This window comes from Austrofundulus limnaeus, unplaced genomic scaffold (genome assembly GCF_001266775.1).
Source record: "Austrofundulus limnaeus strain Quisiro unplaced genomic scaffold, Austrofundulus_limnaeus-1.0 Scaffold22, whole genome shotgun sequence".
NCBI classification, from domain to species: Eukaryota; Metazoa; Chordata; class Actinopteri; order Cyprinodontiformes; family Rivulidae; genus Austrofundulus; species Austrofundulus limnaeus.
This window is the reverse complement of record NW_013952424.1, coordinates 1,529,596-1,551,694: the sequence shown is the minus strand read 5'-3', so window position 1 is coordinate 1,551,694 and position 22,099 is coordinate 1,529,596. Positions and strand designations below refer to the sequence as shown.

Sequence of the window (22,099 nt, the reverse complement as noted above, 5' to 3'; positions counted from 1 at the left end):
ATTATTATTATTATTATTATTATTATTGTTTTAATTCATTGATCTGTTCTAGCTTTGTCCTGCATTCTCACTATTTCAAAACACAAAAACATTTTTGCATTAACAAAAAAAGCGTTTACCGTTCAGCCATCTTGAATCGTGCTGTTCCGTTCTGATTGGGTGATGATCCCCAAGTGTTCGGAAAATGGCAAAATCCCTCCCCATGAAATCAGCAGATGTGCCAGAATACAGCTCTCCATCTGGCAGGCAGAAGTTTGTTTATTGTCTGAAATTCACAACCAACTCTACAGCGAACGTGTGCTTTCTGGAACCAATAGAAGCAGGCGCCTGAACTCACCGATCAGAAGTGACGCCGAGAGCATTTTGGGGTCGTAGGGGCTTTTCCCACGGCCGTTCTCAAATTGCGTGGCCAGTCGGAAGATATTGTCCTGTAGTGGAGAGGGTCAAAGTTCAACACAAGGTCAGTAAAAGCCACATTAAGCCTGGTTAAAGGTGCGTTTATGGACCGTGTTTCAAGTTACAATTTATTCTCATTATAGCATGCTATTTATGAGCTGGGATGCAAAACAAATCTGGCCTGACAGTGATGAGTAATGTCTTTTTGATTTTTAGAACTCTACTAGCTCGCGAGACAACAGTTTGTGCAACAGAAAGACATCTAAATCATGGGAAGGAGAAAAAGCTAAAAAAACACATTACCTACAGATTTTGAATAAAGAAAAAGAAAGATGCTGACTACACTTCGAGTGAACCCAGGCAGAGTCTGCTGGAGTGAAAAGCTCCACAGTGCAAACCTTCTGCTGAACCCACGCTGGTAAATTGATTAACCTGTGGAACCTGTATTGAGATGACTGATTAAACTTTTATGTAAGAGAGAGGATTGTGCTGACCCATTCCTCCCTCCATTTCTTCACACAAAAGAAATGACTGATGGGAAGTTAATCAGTGAAGAGAAGCTGCGTTGCTCAACATTTCACTTGTGTGTACTTTCTCATTAGTTTACAAATGAAACGCTGTTACATTTCATGACAGGCAGGGATTTAAAATACCTTACTGCATTTATACTTTACCTCTGCCCTCTTGCCCATTTCCAGATAAGCACAGATGGGGTGGAAGGCTCCTGTGCCGCAGATGTACAGGTGGGTCTGGTTGTAGGGCTGGAGGACCCGGATGAAGTTAGAACACTCTTTCTAAATACCAAAAAAAAAGGGAAGAATGTCAAGTAATGAGAAACACAGCTTTTTCTTACATTAGCTAAGATTTAAAACAAAAAGCAAAGAATAATGCCGCTGAAACTCCACTGTACCAACATGAAAGTCGCTGCCTAAAGACTTGTGAGACAAAGCTTCTTTCAAGGAAATCCCACGTGGAATTCAAATCAGGCAAATTTGTCACAGATCGTTTAATGATCCATATGCTTGAATTTACCGAGGGGTGTTTGAGTTGGCACTCCACCACATCTCAATAGTCCCAGTGGTGCGAGACTGTTTATTAGACTGCTAATCAACGGCATTGGTTAATGCAGGAGGGTTATTAGTCGCCCCAAGGAGCTGATTTAGGCACATGTGTTTAAGAGATTAAGACTGGTTTAGGCCCGTTATAAAAACAAGCTAGATCTACTCCTGGCAAAGAGGCACACTCAGCATTACACAACAGCCAAKTTATTCCCCTCTCTTCCTTTTCCTCTTAACAAATCTGTCTCCGACGCTCACGGATGGTTCGCTCTGATGATGTGATGACGTCGCCATGTGTGAGGCGTAAATGGATGCAGGGGCATCAGGTTGGAGTGCTGACATTTTCCAGAGCAGCATAAATTAACACCAAGATCACAAGCTGCAAACTTTTTTTCTTTCGTTTTTTTTTTTTCCACAGCACAAAATTTTTCTGTTATTACTCAAAAGGGCAGGCACTGTTGTTTCAGCTCCGACTTCCTCAGTAAATTTGCTGAAAGGGAAAGTTTGACACTCTGACAAATGAAATGATTTAGTTCCTTACAGGGAGTTGGATGTAAAAATGAGATCACTCACTTCGTTAAACATGAAGCTGGAGAGTACAACTGGCTAGTTTACCAGGGCTAATTTGTTAGCTTGCCTAACGATGGCTCTCCTGAAACTCGTACTAAATAAATAGTGAGCAAAAATGCTTTTGGACGTGGTTCCAAAATGGACAATTTCCTGGATGGATTATTAGTGCAACTTTGTAACTCTGCACAGAATGGCAAAAGTGTGTCATATGCAAAACAAATCATTGTTTTAAGGTTAGTTGCCATTAAAAAGGGCACTTAAGCTCAAAATAAATAACTGATTAAATCCAAAGTAACAGTAAAATAAAACAGTTGGCTTAATCTAAACCCAGTATAGGAATAAAATACATTTACTTTGTTACAGGACTTAAGTATTTTTTGAATCTATGTAATTCTACAAAAAATTTTTTAAATTGTAACTTATTTTGTTACATTCAAAACACAAAAAAATTATACATTTACTTCTTTATTTTAAAATGTAACACCTGTAAAAGTCGTAAAATATAAGACTCAAAGGAGTGGTTTATGCACTCTAAAAAATGAAATGTTGAATTTACCTAACCAAGTTGCGTCTATAAAAGAAAATGTATAATTTTAGAGTGTACAAGTACTTTTAAATTTAATTTCCTGGTTATTGTGAGCATTTTTATGATTTTTACTTAAGTACCTTTTTTATGAGTGAAATTCATTTTTACCAAAGTCATTTTCTGTTATTTTTATTTATTTTACTTAATATACACCAAAAAGTCTTGAAACATTTTTAAGGCTTTCAAATCTCAGAAGCTTCAACTTTAAACGTATTGAAAAAATGTGCTGCAAATCCTCTTACAAAATAGTCACAGTTTTTGTCAGACATTTTGAACTCATTAGATGTACTAAGTTCTAGAGCTAGAACTGTATTTTGACACCTAATTGTTATCACGTAATCCTGCTTTTGGCTTCAGAACATGTTGTATTTCCACTGATGTCACATTCTTACTTCATTTAAAAATTATTTCTTGAAAACATAAAATCTTTGCTGTTGCACGCTACCAATGGTACTATTTTTTCTCAGATATTTAACACCTTTCAGCCATTCATGTTATTAATAACCACCTATTTGAGCACTTTACACATTTCAGCCACAGGTCTAGAGCTCGCCAAAAGTAACTATATTTGCACAATATCATGCTGACCTGAACCCCGCATGTCTGAGTMTRTGAGCGTGCAGCTTAATGACTTTACCTTCTGGGTTTCCTACTGTTGAACTGTCAGAGCACACGTCCCCCCTCACATCATTCTCACGCCCGTATTATGTGCATTTCATCGACTCCTATAAAGCCCCCCAGGATCACCTCTGTTAAGGATTTACCACGGCTGTCCCAGTTAGATTCATTAGCTACGTGGTAGGTACGCTTCCACCTAAACACTGACAGGTGTTGGATAAAGTCACATGAATGCAGCTGTGTGTTGGCCTCCAGTGGAAAACCCTTTCCTCCATCACAAACCGTGTCATTGCTTGAAAACTAAAATACCCACAAAGAATAAATGACTCATTTATTGTGGATCAAATTAATCACTTTCTTTGGACTGGGTAGGATGACTCGCCACAAGAGAAATGGGTGGACAGATTTGCAGAAATGTGGGTGAATTTAGTGAATTTTGTTTAAAGCAAGATCTCTGAGTCAATCCAGGAAGTGCGCTTGCACAATAAAACAAACAGTGGAATGTTTTTCTTTAGTTTTTGTAACTATTGAGCAGTTATTAAAGAAAGACATCAAGCATTTTGACAAAAGTACACTTAGATCACAATAGAACAACCTGGGCCAGTCACTYGGTAAGGGATAGCAATAAAGTCCTCAGGCATTTTCAGGGAGGGTGGGGGCAGCTGTTACATTTGCTCTGTGGTTGTAAATTGCGGTTTGGAGAAATGCATCACTTTGAGAGCTCTGGATGCTTTAGTAATGTCCTAATCAAGACCTCTTCGTGTGTTCCTCTGTCTTTGCTTTCACCGCCTCGATTTCAAGGGTAAACATTTTCACAGCACGCAAATACCTCATTACTGCTTTTTGTGCGATTCTRGGTTGCCAGAGTGCAATCTTTCCACTGTGTGATGCCAGTGTACAGCTCGTGTKGCTGTGGACTTTGTGAAATCTGGAAAAAAAAGGGTGCAAACCCAATGAAAGCCCCTTGATTCAAACGGATGTGTGTGGTTCTTCTATAATCCCCGAAAACCTGCAGCCTTGCACTGGAGACTCGTTCAACCATGAAATTGAGATCAAATACAATACTGAGAGGGGCCTTTCTAAACAGTAACACAAAGATAAGATACACTAACTCCGGAGCGCGCACACAGTTGGGTCTGTGTTCGAGCAGAACTGGCCATGTGTGCTAACACAKCGTGACAGATAACAATAGAAATGCACACGTGTGGACTGCTCTGAGTCAGACACATACACATATTTTCAGCATTTATCTGTACATTACAGAATGCAAATTAACTGGTTTATTGTCCTCGTGCTATTGACACATTTGACCTCCACTGTGTGTTTGTATACTTTGCTGCAGGTGTCATTGGCAGGCCTATGGTAGGGTGAATGTGGTAAAGGTGAAACAAAACTGGCTTTCTTCTRTGGGAATTTCCTCCCATTTCACTCCTTTTGTTCTWCTAATTTTAGAGTCCAAAGATTCTTATTTTATCTCCATTACATATGAGATGCACCACCAAAATTTCTGACAAATCTGTCAAACTATCAGCACAAACAGTCCACGGAAGAGCTCCAACTACGATGCAAACATGTGTGAGGTCTCACCCCAAGATCTTTTCCTGCCCACTTGCATTCATCCTTCTTGGAGAAGGTGGCAGGCCAGGCAATCTGTGAAAACGAGAGAAAGACATGTTCAGACTGCGCATGAGAGTTGAGAGGAACAATAAATGTTTTGTGAAACGGAGAGCGTAGATGCACAGTGGAGATGAGTCAGTATGGTTAATCAGAAAAATTACAGGCGAAAGCTTTGGATTTGTCATCATTTAAGTTTTTTTCTTGTTTACACACTCTTGTAAATATAATTCAGACAGAATTTGGTAGCAAAATTACAGCCTGGTACATATTGGGTACATATATAATACAGTGACTTAATATTTATTTACAGGGCGCTTACCTGGTGCACTGCATACCTAGGAGGTACCCAGTACACAGAGGTGTATAGCAACTAGTGCAGCTATTTTAGTCATTTTCTGTTAAGGTATTTTATTTTTACATACTGTAGTTATTTCTTTCAAGTACTTTATATAGAGTATYTCTGTCAGTACCTACACAATAAGTACCAGATTTGTATCCATTATGGACCAGATTATGTTATGTATTGCTACCAAGGATTAACCTTCAAATAAACTTTAAAAAAGCAAAAGACTTAGATGATGAAACAAACGTTTAATAAGTAGACTACAAAATACAAATAATAAAGTTAAACTCTTTTGAAATATCAAGCATAAGGTTGTATTTTTAAATATAAACAGAAACCAGGGTTCTGCAACTGTGCTTGTCATTTCTTTGTGGCCTCTGGTTACACATGAATTATAAACACACATGAGTGTGCATGTGTGAGCTGTAATAAGGAGAGGGGTGATTTTATTCTCAAATCTGGGGTGGCGACAGCATTTTTTTTTWAAATTTTTTGTTGTTGTTGCAGGCCACACAGATGTGAGCAGACATTGGAAATATATGCGCATGCATGCCCATGCATTATGGTGCCCTTACAGAGAGCTACATTTTCTCAATTCATTCCTTTATCCACACTCCTGATCAGCTCTGTTTTACTCTCCACATAAAAAAAATCATCATTTTTCACTGATTACATTAGGTGTACTTAATCACAGCTTTTTTGTTTTTATCTCGTAACGTTCCACAGATTCGAACAAAAGAGCCAAAGGCAGGGGAAATTTGAGGGCACCTCTCATTTTTCTCATTGACTATGCATTTTTCAGCAATTTGTTCCCCTGTGAAGCTCTCTGCAGCCTGCAGGCAACACCGTGTCAGACGTGTGTGTCTTTGATAGCCGTTCGAATCAGATAAAAAGACTGTTAACCTAGTCCAGGTGGAGTAATGGAATTATGGACAGCCGTGTCTGGACCAAGACAGACAGAGGGAGGGATGAAGGCGGGTGAGAAGTAGATGGAATAATAGACTCCAGAGGTGGGGTCAGGCAGCAAAGGAGTGGAGATAAACCATCTTTTTATTCCTTTCACCAAAGCTGCTTTAGAGCTTTACCTGTTTGTGGTCCCTGTTGATATTGACGAGGTCAAACGAGAAGATGTGGTCCTCTGCTCCGACCAGTAGCCTCCCCCTCTCCTCATCCAATAGAAAAGCGTCATAACTCGAACTATTGGCTAAACCATTGAAGGTGACAAGGTTACTGGACTCTAACATCTCTGGAAGAAAATACAAGAAAAAGTAAAATGTTATTTTTAAAAATACACCTGTAAGTCAAGCATTTATTGAAGATATTGGTATGATCGCCACCTTATTTGTCAGAACTATCAATCTCCTTTTATGTTCTAGATGTTTTGGTCAAACCATGAAAGAAACTTTGTGTGCAGTCTCATGTAATCCTGCAATATCTGATCCGTCAGCACTTTCAAAATGTGTTGTGACTTTCAGCTACAACCACATCCAATTTTACATCAATATTTGTAAAATTCTGAGTTTTACCAGTTTTTGTTTAGGCAAAGGTTGATTAGCTGTGGCAGCCATCTTAAATGTAATTGATTCCAAAGGGTAAACAGTTACAGATGTACAGCCAATATTTATTTACTCAGGGTTTCATCAAATCTGTCCAGCAGTCCATGAGATATAGCTGATAAAAAGGTGATAAAAACTGAAAATAAACTAAAAATAACAGGCAATCACAAAATCTGCTTTTGCCAAACCCTTGTTCTTTTAACTGCAGCAAATCACAGGTCAGAACCCAGAAATAGTCCCTCCCCAATCACATTGCCTTGTTGTACCAAATTACAATTAAGGAAATTACACGTTTCATTGACGGCTTTGCGCAAATATTTCCACACACTTGCGTACGGACACGTGTCAGTCAAGCATAGCGTGAGGCATTTTTAAGTGAACACAGCATGTCACAATCAGGGACAAGGCTCAGACTGCTCAGCCGTGTGATTGGCTGAATAATTCATACCGAGTCAGGAGCCGCGGAAACACGGAGCGAGGAAAGTATGCGTGGGGGCATTTGTGTAACTGCAAAAAGGTTATGTACATGAATGTCAAGAAGTTTGTATGTGTGCTTGTAGGTTCTCACGTTGTTGTATTTGTTTGAAATCTCACTATAAACTGAAATGGACACATTTTTATGTGGAGGACAAAAAAGTCGATCCAGAACACAAACGTTTGGGTGAAGCTTCAGGACAAACGATGGGGTTCGTAAACTTTTGTGTTAACAAAGGACATCACTATCTTCCTGAAAAGTTGGAGAACACAGGATCCCACATCCCATAAATACCAGTACAAACAGCTTTTGTGTCCATGAACTCACTCCTCGAATGTATTTTACTTTTATTGCACTTCATTTCCTGAAAGAGGCCATGTTACGACTTTTGGGTTTTCCTTTTCAGTGTATTATTTAGCTTTTTCTGGAAACGACTGTTTGGTTTCAAAGCTCAAAATACACATAAAAGTGTGAAAGACTCTCATACAGAGGACAGTGATCATGTGCTGCCTGAAAACCCCTTAAATTAGCTAGTTTAGTTTAGTAGCTTAGCTAGTTCCAAAAAAAACCATTGGGAAACATACCAAATTAAGAACTTTGTGAAGTGAAAGTAGTTATGATAATATATAAATTGTGCCAATTAAACAGATATTAGTAGAATTTAAAATGATCTATATTTTAAGCAGTTATAATAATTGTCACATCCCTAGTTTATATTGTGCAACTTTCTACTGAGGATCCCTAACTTACAAGGTTAATAGAGATTTTTTCAAATTAAATACAACTCCAATTCCAACAAAATTTGGGACATTCTGTAAAACGTAAATAAAAACAGAAAAAAAAATTGTAGCCGCAAAACAAGAAGTTAAATTTGCTTGCTGTGCTAAACAACAACAACTCTTTGTGCTCTCAACACACAACACATGCTCTTAATGCACACACAGGTAAGTTATACTGACACATCATCCATCATTATTAGTGTTAACATAGAAGAGACACGCAGCCACACAATACCATTATAGAGAAAAGAGCACATGAACATATATGTGAGCAGGCCACTGATCTCTCCTTTCAAAGCTCTGATTGACGGGCTGCTATAGGAGCCATCTGCACCCACTCCCAGTGTGTAAGATCTCAGACATCTGTGTCCACATGAAAGAATGAACTGATGGAAAGGGAGATGGAGGAAGTGGTTTGTCGACCATGGCTGGGTACGTGTGGGGTGGATGGGGGCCTGTATCACCTAATAAAGATGGCTGCAGCTAGTCTTTGTCAATCGGATTTCAGTCGGATGCTGAGGAAAGGGAGTGGGTGGATGTGGGCATGAATGGTGGTCCGTGGTTATGATTTGTTCTGTACCACAGATGGGTACTCGTGGGGGTTTTAGTGTGTGGAGGTATCGTTGCTCCGATGATGCGCGATGACATTCTGGCTTTCACAATTACAGACTTTCCAAAAGTGTTACAATTAAATCTCCTCAGTGTTCAGTGGTGCTTCCATTCTGATACGTTCTGCAGTCATTTGGCAGCTAAGTAGTTCTCAGTTTACAAATAAGACATGTCGCAGCAGGGTTAGGAAATGGGTTCAAAAAAAAAAGGAAATGCAATTTCCAGCCAACAGAATGCCAGGAGGTCTACTTATGTTTCAGCCATGAAAAAGTGGAATTAACATGTGGGGGGAAAAGGCAACACAGGAAAAACACTAGTGAATCAAATATGGGTGAAATACTTTGGAATAGCTACACATTTTGATACCACGTGAAACTTGAAACATCAGAACAGAAACTTAAGGTCAACCGAGTCATTTGAAATGAAGAAACCAGAAGACAAGGAGGAGTTCCCCCACTGTTCCTAACTTTGCCATGCAGGGTCTGCATGTGACGACCCATGTGATTTAAAAACAAGCTCTGTCACGAAAGGCTTCCTCTAAATGAGCCAAGCAGAAACAACAAAACAGATAACACATGCATCTTTCAACATGTGGCGATCTTTGACAAGGACAAGGTGGGCCTGGGCTCATGAACACACAATGCGGCTTTATCGGAGCTGGAATCTAGTGCAGTTTGGAAAATGTGGGAGAACTGGGGCGTAAGCACTTCCAATCTAAACACAGACACGCTCGTTTGGAAGCGGGACGCCGTGCAGCAGAGCTCATGTAAAATAAAGCAACAGAGTAAAAGACATGATACATAAAACACCAACATACAAAAAGGAAGTTTCATGATAAAACAAGTGTTTTTACCATTCAAACCGCACCTTTATATTAATATAGACTTTAGTGTAACAAACACACAAGTTCCTCCTTGAACACACACACGTGTTCTACGTCTAATTTTATAACAGTGAGCGCACTCAGACCCCAACCCAGGACCCTTCCAACACAACTTACACACAACTCCTCTATCGAATGCATCTCCGTGCCCTCTTCACCACACACAGTCTGCTTACACTACAGCCACTGAACGACCAGAGACTTCAACACGTCTACTTATGTGCATATGTGTGTTGGTTGGGACACACACACACACACACACACACACACACACACACACACACACACACACACACACACACACNCCTCTAGTAATATATTTACTGAGAAAAATGGTGACGTGTTCAATACTTATCTTACCTGCTGTATATATGTATTTTACTTCTCCCGGAGGAGTAAAACGCTTTTTCTTCCATGGGAGGACATGTCAAAGGTGGCACCTCTGTTCTTCTCTGTTCAACTAGCACATACAGTATATTGGATTCCAATCACTGGATTCTACAGATTGGCATGGTGGTCTCCTGGTGTTCTGCAAAACAGTGTCGGTGGCTTTTCATCTCCTGGCTGACTGACCATTATGAAGGTTTGCTGTTCTATCAGCACTCAGACTCACGCTGGGTGCGAGCTGGGACTCGGTCTGCAAGCGGTTCTATTGAGGGTTGTGGCCCGGCTGTGGTTCCTGGTCTTTGCTGGCCAGATGGAACTGATCTGGGAGAAGCTGATAGATCGGCTCGGCGGGATTGCCCACACTGTTTGTCTGATTGGATCTGCCACAGTGGGATGTACCGGCAGACATTAAGGCATATGGAACATTACTATTGTCTGCCTGGCCGAAAACATTTTCTTCTGTTCCCAAACAACTGATTAAAGATTTGGCTTTCCCCACATGGCAATGAAGGGCTGTGGATCTAAATTCTCCTGGGTGTTGCATCGACTTATGGCTTGACCCCCCACAACACACACACACACACACACACACACACACACACACACACACACACACACACACACACACACACACACACACACACTCTCCTGTCTTTGTTTCCCACTTTCTCCGATTACACACATCCTTCGGCTGGCCCCTTTCACTCGCACATTCTGTCTTTCACACATATGACAAGCTAATAAACAGCAGCAGACAGACATGCAAACACACACATGTGCATAGAAACATGCAGATGCAAACACTTTGTCTCTGCAAGGTGTTTAAAGTTCTGTGTTTTGGTTCTGATTATAAATTGGCATTAGACAGAATAATGAAAGCTCTGGATAATGGATCTTCTGTAGGTTGTTTTGATGTGCAGCATATGAATGTGTGGTTAAAATTCTGGTTTAGCACAATTGGTACATGACAACTGCCATCATGTCAAAAGAAACAGTAAAAAAAGAAACTTTCAAACATTTTAATTACTAGCAGTACTTCTTTGATAAGTTTCACAGCTTTAACTTCTTTGTACTATTATGATTTTACTCAACTGTTAAATGTTTATTCATTTGGGTCCAGGTATTTTTAGTATGATGGTAAAATCATTAGTTTGCACCTCATGAACGAGCATATAAAGCATTTTGAGGTTTTCATTACAGCGATGAACCTACTGTAGCCCAATTTCAGCCATTTAAATGTTTGACGTATAACCAGGTCAGTGTTCCTAAATTCTTAAAGCTAATCACTGGGCTTCAGTTGTTTTAACTTTCACTGAGACACTATATAAAAAACAGCCATTAAAGTTTACTCACTTGGCCTTTTCCAACAATAATTGTAAACAGGCTAATAAATCTGAAAAGATCTTTTTAAAAGTCTAAATTATTTTCAGTGCCCAAACCTATGTTCAAAGTTATTTTCCTTTTTTAACCTTAAATTGTACAGAATAAAACCAACAACAAAAAAAGTTAACAAAATGAAGTATCATTTCTAACTTTACACCTTCCGCAGCTCTTTTTCTTCACATTATCATTCAGTGGCCAGGATTTTGACAAAAACCAAAGTGCTGAAACCCCTTTGTTTTTTAATTTATCTCCTGAAAACACTGGTTGAAACTGCCAAACACGAGCAATTCATTCACATAAATTACAATTTGTCTCTCTGTCATACACCATAATGGAAAATGCTCCACATGTTGTATCACAAAGCTTTGGAGGGGGGAAAAAATAAAAATCACATTCATTACATTCAAATATCAAGTGCAATTGTCTATGGAGTACTCCTCTCTCCCCCATTCAGCAAGCTTTCGAGCGTTTTATACGCCTACATGCCACGCAGTAGTGGAATAATGAAACACAATGAAAGAAAGGCGACAGGGCATTAAATTATGTTTATCTGATTGTCTGTATGTGTGGCTAGAAGTGTGTGTTTGAGTGATGGGGGATACAAAAGTCCCACAGCAGAAAACACTTGACTGGGATTCAACAGACAACATTCCATTTACTTCTTCTTTTTATTAAAAAAAAGGCTTTTTATACCTTCTGTATGTGGTACAGAAAGCAGAAAATGTGTTCCAAGGCAGCTAAATCTACAAAACACAGGTGTCGAGGAAAAAAAAGTCAAGACAGTCGCTCCCTGGAAATTTGCCAAACGCTTTGCTTAACAAAGTATTCAAGTATTATCTTAAGCTCAAGGATACCCACACATGCCTTAAAAGTTCACCTCTCCGGTGCGTTCTTTCTACACACGGTAGCAGGTGTGGGTTTGGTTTCCATGGTGAACGTCCGTACAACACAACCCGGGCCACTGGAGACCTTATTCAGGTGCAGCTAAGTGACAGCTTTGACAGGAAACGTGCTACCTTTCAGCACACGTTGCCATGAACTCTACAATTAGGAGGAGCTCCTCTGTGTGTGTGTTTTTTTAATCTGAAATAACAGCTGTGTGCATGATTGAGCAGTGTGTTGAATGAGTATTTACTACGGCGTGTTTAAATCTGCTGCTGTAAAAAATATTTCAYCCACATTTTTCATTTAAGCAGCACGRTCTGCTTCATCTATCAGTGYAAACCAAGCCGTAGCTTACAGTTAAGTGCTGCAAGTTATGGCTTATATCAGTGTTTTATTCCAACCCACGTCTGTGACTCAGAGGACGTATGGAAGGACCTAACATGAAAAATGTGACCACAACCCAGGCCACACTAAATCTATAATAGCAGTCTAAGAATGGGTCGTATTTCACCCGCTGTCCCAACCGTTTTGCCCTTCTTCTAGGATTCAAACATACAAGAAGATTGCAAGAGGAGTATCCAGATCCTTTTAGTGATGTAGAGGGAGAGATATTTGGATATTTGGCCCGACAATTAGGGATTTCTTTTCAGGAGCACATTAAAAACAAGCAACTATATAAGCTTCAGGAATGTTTGGCTTCAAGTCCTGCCAAAAAGGCCAGCAGAAAAGTACGACGTTACTTTCTGATGTCCTTTTAAAAAAACAACAAAAAAGCAAAAAAGTTATTACAGCTAAATATATCGGAACAGTTAATACTTGAATATAAATCAGCAAAGTAAAAAGTATGTGAATAAATAAGAGTCAATGCCTGAAAAAGATTATTTTAAGTGTTTTTTTTATTTGGAAAAAGTTCTATTGGTTTACATGTGGGGGTGGGGGTTAAATTTAACTTAATTTAACCTTTATTTCAACAGGCAAAACATTAATAACAGTTTCTTATTTACAATGTTGGCTTGAGGGTGCAAAAACACTTAAAACACTTCAAAGTGTTTTTGCTTTGGAATGGGACCAGGTAACCCTGGTCAGCTTCCTGTTAGATGACTAGTAGGCCTCTGAGTTTGCCACAGAGGTAGTCAGAGCTGAGTTAGTGAAAACGTATAGTGCAGGAGGTGGAGCTWGCATCTTTTCACTCTAACCAATGGGGATGATGTCACTTCTTTGATTTTATGACAATGTGATTCATTTGTGAATGACTAAAGGTGGCTTCAAGGACTTGGCCATGGGAATAAATCATAGAAACTTAGTATTAAAAAGGGCTAAAGTGCTAGCAGTGAGACATAAATGTGTTTTCACAACCACTGCAATGTCTAGTTTAATGTATTCTGTTGTAATCCATTTTATTTTTATCAGTAAATCTTCATTAAAAAGCCTGAAAAAAACAGCTCTCTATGTTGATATATTTTGCAAGATAAGTAAGTAGTTACAAGCATAATAAAAATCTGGCAAGTCTCTTGCTGTAAAGAGAAGCATGGACAAATAGTAGATTAACTTCTTAGGCGTCTCAGTTGGCAATGAATTAATTTGACTGCTGACCCTTGTGACTTACAATTAAGGACCAAGGAGTCTCTGAACTATCATAAAATGTGTTTTAAGCTCTTAAATTGAAGTCATGATGCAAAGAAAGTGGAATATTACCCTACAAAATGACTCACCTCTTTACAAACCTAACATATCATCAATGAGGTTTTTTTTATAGAAACAGAAGCAACACATTATTGCAAAGTTCTAATATGTTTAGTAATTTAGAAGACATGTCGTAATATGGACAGTTCTATTCATTTTAAAACCGACAATACCAGCCTTTATACAATACACTGAAAACATCAATGGTGGCTGAAACTCTCTGATGTTTGCCCCTGAAAAAGGTAAGTAAGACCAGATTGCCCGGCAAGAATTTAAAAAAAGAAAAATTGGGTCACCCTTAACTTTTCATAGAAACACATTAATGTTGGGGTAGGATGTAGAGGCAAGGGGTTAAATTAGGTTTATATTTAGCAATGGAGTCACCACTCAGACAATATATTTAGCATTCTTCCTTTTCCTTGAGAGAGAAGTGAAAGATGAGAGATGTATGACACAAGCTGAGTCTACTGGAATATTTGACTGGATTGGGAAAGCAGAGAAAAAGCAGCAGATCAAGAAATAAAGGCAACCGAAAAACCTCAAATCTGAGATAATGACAGCACTCTAAGGCAGAAACATGAGCACACATAAAGAAATACTGTAACACAACAAAAGCAGTCGAATGTGGAACCGTTTCATTAGTGCTCGCCTTGCCTTTGGACGGCTGCGCCGCAGACCGGAGCTGTGACCACAGAGGGCTCGAGCCTGCAGCAGATAAGCTACTCACACACCTCTAAGTCCACACAGTGTGATTGGGCTACTCAGGCTTTCTGGTTTTATACTTAAAGTGAGAAACACACACGAGCAAAACATACAAATGAATACTTTCACTTTTATATAAACTAATAAAACCACAAACAGAAAATTAATGGAGTAAAATAGTCAGAACTGGGTTAAGTGTGCATGCTCGTGGCTTAAAATAAAAATAAAAAAGTCACAATGTGGCTCCTGCAGGAAGAGGAAGATAGGGCTCTCATCAGGCAATGTGATGGATGGACTTTGAGAGAAACCAGACTGTGGTTATCGTGGCCATGTCTGGAGCCAGTGCCTGTTAGTGCAGCCTGTCAGCTGTACGGCGGCGCTGAATGTCAGCTCTGCCATTTTATTACAAATTAATGAGGCGAGGCTAGAGATCTGAATGTATCCCAGGCAAAGTGTGACACTGAACACGCTGAAGCACAAGAGYCACTAAATTTGTAGACAAAAGCCTACATTTTAGCTCTGCATGGCTTGATTGCAACTTTTTKGATTTGATTCATTTAATGCATTTGCACTCGAAATTTCCATGAAGGGATAGTTTCTCTTTCTCTTTACTTCAAGCTATTTTTCATTGAGGCAAATTGGGAATGAAATTATTTTAAACGTATTTAAGTGGACCCACATTGGAACCATAACAATGAAAAATTATAACCACTTATTTTGTCAGTAACTATAACAAATCTTAACACCAGTCTAAATAAGAAAAATAAACCATCCATTTGATTTTTCTCACATATTTCATATTCCTGTTTGCCTGTCGTAGATGCCCCCCTCTCGTTCGTAACATGACTCTGCTCAGATAGAAGCGTTCACCCTTTTCTCCATCTGACTGACGAGATTTAGCAGGTGGTGGGACCCATTCATACCCGCAGTTCTGCAATCTGCACGAGGCTGTAACTCAAGCCTGCGTCCCAAACACAGATGCAAAGATATTTTCCCTATGTGCATGCGAGCCTTTACAACGCTAATGTATACACAGACAAAAATGTACTCCGAACATACACAGCGGCTGTGTGCACATGAGTGGTAATCACTACACAAACAAAAAAGGCTGCACCGATGCAGCCTTCCATTGTGGTGCTTGAGCTCCGATCGGTTTGGATAATTTTTGTTTGAAGAGAATTTTTCAAAGCTAGTAGCATAAGGGTGCATTTTCGTGTTGCATTCCAAAACAACTCGGATAAAACCACAGAAACACGCAAAGGAAAGGTCACAAAGTAATGCTTCTTTAATTATAATTAGCAAAGAAAACAAGTGTTCTTTGCTGCATTAATGGCTTTTTTATATTTTTTTGGTTTTGCAGCTAAAGTTGTTTATTGGTGGAGCTAAAATACACGCTCATTAAACCATCCTTCAACTTGTGGACTAGAATGGTGGGAGCTTCACAAACTCTGTGGTCAGGTTTGCGAGTCAGAGGGAGGAAATGGAATACATACGAGTTTACCGTAAGAGCATGTTTGAAATGGAGGCTACTGCAAAACTGCAGCTTTACTACTGAAATGTGGCTGCATGGGAGCAAAGATGTAGGTGGTTTAGTGTGTGTGTGGGTGTCTGTCCAAGTAGAGTTGAAAAGACGGGTAGCCAAAAAAAAAAAAGATATGTATTAACTGAGCTGCAATCAAACAGACAGGAAAAGAAGACATGTTAAAAAAAATACCCACACACAGTCTGTTAAAGATTGCACTTAGGGTTTGTGGTGCTGTGGTTCCTTGAGAAAGGACTGAGCCGCAGGAGGAGGAGAAGGACGACGAGGAGGAGGCAGAGGAAGAAAAGAGCTATGAGAACGATTGAGGGAGGGAGTCAGAGGCACGCATCTCCAAGGTTGGCGCGTTGGGAGAACACCTTGTAATTATCCACATCCGCTCTGTCAGCCGCAGCCAGCCGAACGGACAGATACAGCTGAGAGAGATCCTCCGAAAACGATGCTCGAGATGCTAATTCATACTTCAAAGAAAAGACTAGTGGAGGAAAAAATAAAACACGGATAAACCGACAAGCATGCAAACACCCACAAACATATAAACTGCACATATTTTCACAGGCAGGCAGGCAGGCACACCCACGCTCTCACACGAGCTTATTATGGGGTTCAGGCCAGACATCTCTGAGTGTGGTTCCACACCAAGTGTCTATTTTGAAGGGTTAAAAGCCAACTCCAGATTCCTTGTCTCTTTCTCAGTCTTGCTCTGACTTTCCTCCTCAGTTCCACCCATTCAGGGGGAGCACGGAGGCAGGAAGAGGTCATGATAGAGTTTAACGATTCTGAATAATGTGCATATGTTTTTGAAGTTTTGCTGCATTTTATGCAGACGCGATGGAGTTTTGCAGTTTTGTTTACATTTAATGTTTGACTGCATGTGCCAGTGCTGACCTTTAGGGGTCAGCGTTACACCTGATGGATCCTTGCACAGCATGGAAGAGTGCTGTGCATTGATTGTGCAGAAGAATGTGGCTGTGTTCAGGTATGCATTGATCCACGGAAGTGTATCATTATCCTTGCCACTCATATGAATGATACTACAGTACAGGAGTGAATTAAAGACCACAAGGTGAAGTGATGATTGAGTCTAGGTGAATCCCTTTTAGAGAGCTACATTACACATTAATTTCCAGTTCACACAAGTCGACCTGTGATGAAATGATGATCTCTTGAATATTATTCATTCTTTGTGGTCAAGGTGAGGAAAAATAAGTCGAGTCTCAAGGAGAAGAGAAAAAAAAATCATTAACTGCYGCGATCATCGCTGCGTCCCCCGTGAAACTGTAACCTTTCTGCTGAATGTCTAACTGACCCCGCTGGGAAATCATTTACTCTCCACTCGCTCTGCCAGCCATCCCACGAGAGGTCATTCTATCTACCTGTCTCCATTTTCTCCACCGTTCTCCATTGCAAACTGCTCACTCTGCAGTCATTTTGCCTGTCCTTTTCCAGATGATGAGAATTTGTTACTCCTGTGCGACTACCCCGCCCTCGGGGAGCGTGTCATCAGCTCTCATTTGAGGATGATTTCGTGGGACTCGGCTCGGCTTTTCTCCGACTGGCCCAAATCACAGGCCYGTGCTAGCTTTTGAGATTATCCTGCGATCTGGGATGTGATGCCCCCAGCTTCAGGGGCCCGCTCAGGAGCTTTGCTTGTTTGACTGTCCTCCCCAGGAGAATTCCTCYCTGTTGTTTGTTTGACTTAATTACTATGCTGGTTTCACGCAGGGAGAGGGGATGAGTGACACTTCGCTTAACAACCAGCCTCCCTTCATTTTGCGTCATYTACTCTACGTCTGCCAGCTTGTACTTCATTAGGAGCAAACCCCATCCCCTCCGCCATGCTCCATAATGTGGGCGTTAACTGAGAAGTGTCTCCTGACACAYATCCAGAGAGCCCTTCAAACACCTGTGGGCCCTGAGCACGCCAGACAAAGAAAGTGGCACATGACACACTCCCGTGCCTTTCCGCCCCTGCGTCCGCCTGTGCCGACAAACACGAGCCAACAGTCGGCTACGCTCGCACGCCCAACGGAGGAACTCCACGGCGCAATGAAATGTCCGGATTCGTGAGCTCACACGTGCGCGTGCACTGGACCAGGTGTCTAATTATATGAGGACACGCGAGACCTGACACATTTTTGCCACGCTGAAACACACCGCCCGCCGTCCAGAGGGAGGAAATCACAAGAGAGGGTGTTGAGTCCTCACACCAGCAAGAACATTCGCACACACAACATGGATTCAATGTAAGCAAAAGCATACTTCAAAAAAAAAAAGTACAGCAGCAAGGCAGGCTCCCCCACTAGACCCGTCTTGTTAGATTGACAACACACATCCATCATTCAGTCAATACACACTTTGATGCTTGACATGTCTCTTGTCTCGCACTTTTGTCAGCAACATGTTCACTTGTCAGATGGAACCAGCAAAGAGAATCACAAAAGGGTGCAGGAGGGAACTATATTCTTAAAACAGATGGCTGCGAAAGAAAGGGATGACATTTCCTCTTAAAAGCTCATCTTGCTGTGAGCGGACAGGGTAAAGCCCAGAGGATGTTTGACTTGAAGCAGGTGAGTTCAACTCACATTTTATTTTACATTTATATTTTTTAAGACAAGCATGTTGTCATATTTTAAAATCCTGCAGTATTCTTGCAAAATACACAAAATACTGAAGACTGTCACATTTTTATTTTAGATTTAGGACGTAGGCACTCATTTAGGAGCTGAGAGGGTGATAAAAGGAAATATACTGCCCTCAAAATTACAACTTCCACTTCATCTAAAGAATAAAGCATGTCATATAGCAGGCCTCTAAACATAAGTTAGACTAAATGTCTTGTCTAAAGATAGAGATGAATTAGTGACAGACATCATATTCAGGTCTTGTTCAATCCCAGCATTTCATTTTTTCCTCAAAACCGTCTGAAAAGCCAAAAATCTGGGTGACAAACCGACGCACAAGAGCCCTTTTAACCACACACTCGTGCTTTCAGCGGCAAATAAGCCTGTTCATAAATTTTCAGAGGGCGTGATTTGGTAGAYGGGACTTAAATAAAGAACCGGGTTGCCACACTTTCAGTCTGGCCATGTACAAAAAGAGAGAGAGAGGAGAAAAAAAATTCCCAAAATATTGCAAAATGTTGCTGGCCAAGATGAAAAGTCTGCTATTACAAAAAGCCTGATTTAGTGTAGGGTGTGAGAGAGGAGACGAGACACGGAGAGAGAAACAGGGAGGAGGAGGAGGAGGAGAGGACGGACCGGCGCTCCGCAGTCTCCCCTCAAAATAACACAGAAGGAGAGAGAATAACATGTTTGCTATAWACGTCAAATACGTACACGTGTGTGATAGAAAGACACAAACTCCCTCTTGTTCTCCAGAAAAGGAGGAGATCTAGAGTGCAAACCAGAATGAATTTAAACTCTCCAACTGTTGAATCAATTTATCACAAAAAAATAGGAGTCAAGACTGTGCTTGGCCCCTTGAAAAAAGGGCTCTGTTTCACAGCTTTTTTAGATTTTCAGACAGAAGCTGTTAAACCAGAGACTCTGCTGGCTTTTCAGACCACTTACCAGGGCAGTGCAGTGTTAATAGAAGGGGACAGGACAAGGGGGAAAAAGGATACAGAGGCCAAAATATACATTTAACTTCAGGCAGAAGTCTGTCCACAACATATGGAAACAATCCGACCATTTGTAAGGAGAATAGTGAATTCTTAGAGACAGGCAGTGCGGGTGAGAGGGAAAGGAGCGAGGTAATGGGAGAGAGGAATACAGAAGGTTAAGAAGGGAGATGGATTTTGWATGCAGACCAAGAGCCAGAAGTAGTGAATAAGACAAACACAGAGGCAGAAATGGACTTACTGAGACAGAAGCGGAGGAAAGCACAGAATGAATGAATGAAAAGAAAAGCATAAAAGAGCACCCATGGGCAAGAGAGCAAGAGAAATGTTTTAGTCTGGGTTAAAAGCACCGGTTATAACCTGGAGTCAGGGAGAAGAGAGAATGGACTTACCCTTGTATGACAGCTTTAGTCTTGGTACGTTGTGCTTGGACTCTACTCCTCTGCCCAGCTGCACTGCAACACACAGCAGCACTACAGTCCCAAGCAGGTAATCCATGGTGCTGGAGTGCTGCTGGCTGGTCTCCAGACCAGAGGGGCACTCGCAGCCCGACCCCGAGATGAGTGTCCTCCGCTGAGTTTCGCCAAGCCTGGGGAGTCCSTTAGCCCTGAAAGTAGAGGTTCCAGGGAGAGGGGTAAAATCCTGGCTGCGCTCCCCCCAGCTCAGAGTCTCTGTTGGGGCAGTTCTCTTGTGTCAAGTTGGTGGMGGGGTGCCGCTCACATGGCTCCCCGTGTGGAGATCCAGGCTTTAATAGTCCCTTGGATTATCTGTCCTCTCTCCCAGGTGAAGGCTCTGTGGTCCTTCAGCTTTGATGAGATACAAAGGCTGGGTGAAGGTGAACCAGAGCACCTATCCAGTAAAACAAACCTATCTTTTCTTTTTTTTCCCCACCACCAGAGATTTTTCTGCTTTCTGTCCACTGGCTTCTACTCTTAGAGCAGACACACAGCAATCCTCTAATCCTTGTGTGCAGCTCCAACAGACTGCGAGAGAGAGCTACACCATCCCCGAGAAGGGAGGGGAGGAGAGGCAGAGCAGCTGAGAGAGGGAGGGAGCGCTGGAGGACGGAGAGGTGGGGTATGACTTGAGAGCAGCGATGAAACCAGTGTCATGGGTAGGAAGTAGTGTAGTCAGGATTTATAGCCTCGACTTTTCCGCACACATTTCCTTTTGGGTTCRTCGTTATTTTCTCTCTTCCTTTACGCTCTCCAATGTCTGCAAAACCCTTTTTCTGCCTCTGTACACTGTGCTGGTGCTTGCACAATAAAAATCTGAGTTTAATTTCTGGTCGCCCATACAGTAACATCACAATATACCACAGAGGGGACAAACAAGCAAGAACCATTGAATAAAAGTCAAGTTAAATCTTTAGTTAAAAGCTGTTAAAAACACAGGAAATGACAACTGACAGAACATTAAACACATTGCATATTTACAGAAAACAATCCTAACCCAATGTGTTTAAATGTATATAGAAGAATTRCTGTCTAATATTAGTAATAATAAACTTCTCATATTTTTGTATGATTGTTCAAGGATTTTTGTTTTCTCTCTTTCRAAGTTTGGTTTCTGGATAGCAACCACCACACCTTCTACTTTGTTACGTCGAGTGACTCATTATTTAACATTCAGTGTMTTTTAGCTAACAATATTCCACCTAAACCTCTTAATGGAACTCTTTTTGTTTCAATCCAAACAAAACTTTCATTTAGGTTTGCTTGAGGATTAGATAAAAAATGTTTTCTTTCATTTTTAGATTTATTATTTACAGTCATGTCCACATTTCCCGCCTTCTGCTGGCAAACAATCTTGATTACTGGGCTCTTCTGTGTTAGCTCAACTTTTCAAACAACAAGCCAACAGGTTTGAGATGAATTTATGTATTTTATGTCCTCTCTGAAAGTCAGTCGGTGTAGCCCAATTTTCTGTTGCGCAAGTTTATTTTTACTCTTGTAAACAACTGGTTAACAGATACAAAAGTTTAGATAAAATTCAAAAAGTGAATTTTACTTTGAAAAGAAAATCAGTCTTTATTACACTYCAATTGCATCGTAGCACTATTTTAAATACAACACATCATCTGATTAATGTTGATAAAAAAAAATTAAAAGTTACAACCTGTTTTGCAAATATTTAGAACTCTGAAAAAGTTTCACATTCCCCGCAAAGAGCAAAGCCGTGAGTGTGTTTCTGCCATGAAACTTTGCAGTTAAGAGGAACGCATGCTGGTATTTAGCCTGCATCGTCTGAGACAGATCCTGTCTCTGCTAAAGTCATTCATATCAGCAAGGTGGGTCAACAACAACCCCCTTCTCTTAACCCCAGCCTGGCCCTGCAGGTGCTGGTGTGTGTGTGTGTGTGTGTGTGTGTGTGTGTGTGTGTGTGTGTGTGTGTGTGTGTGTGTGTG

The 22,099-nt window shown here is 40.8% G+C and overlaps 1 protein-coding gene across 1 annotated transcript in view; it reads right to left on the bottom strand.

The window, feature by feature from the left end:
• The window catches only part of sema3aa (sema domain, immunoglobulin domain (Ig), short basic domain, secreted, (semaphorin) 3Aa), a 32,090-nt gene extending 10,869 nt beyond the window's left edge, over positions 1 to 21,221 (bottom strand). Inside the window, exons 1-6 of the mRNA XM_014004173.1 lie at positions 20,085 to 21,221; positions 6,274 to 6,434; positions 4,816 to 4,878; positions 1,071 to 1,190; positions 338 to 428; positions 120 to 239 (exon numbers count right to left, since the gene is read on the bottom strand). Of these exons, the coding sequence (XP_013859627.1) occupies positions 120 to 239; positions 338 to 428; positions 1,071 to 1,190; positions 4,816 to 4,878; positions 6,274 to 6,434; positions 20,085 to 20,190 (661 nt within the window). The 5' untranslated portion in view covers positions 20,191 to 21,221. The remainder of the gene's footprint in view (positions 1 to 119; positions 240 to 337; positions 429 to 1,070; positions 1,191 to 4,815; positions 4,879 to 6,273; positions 6,435 to 20,084) is intronic.
• Between the last annotated feature and the right edge of the window lie 878 nt (positions 21,222 to 22,099).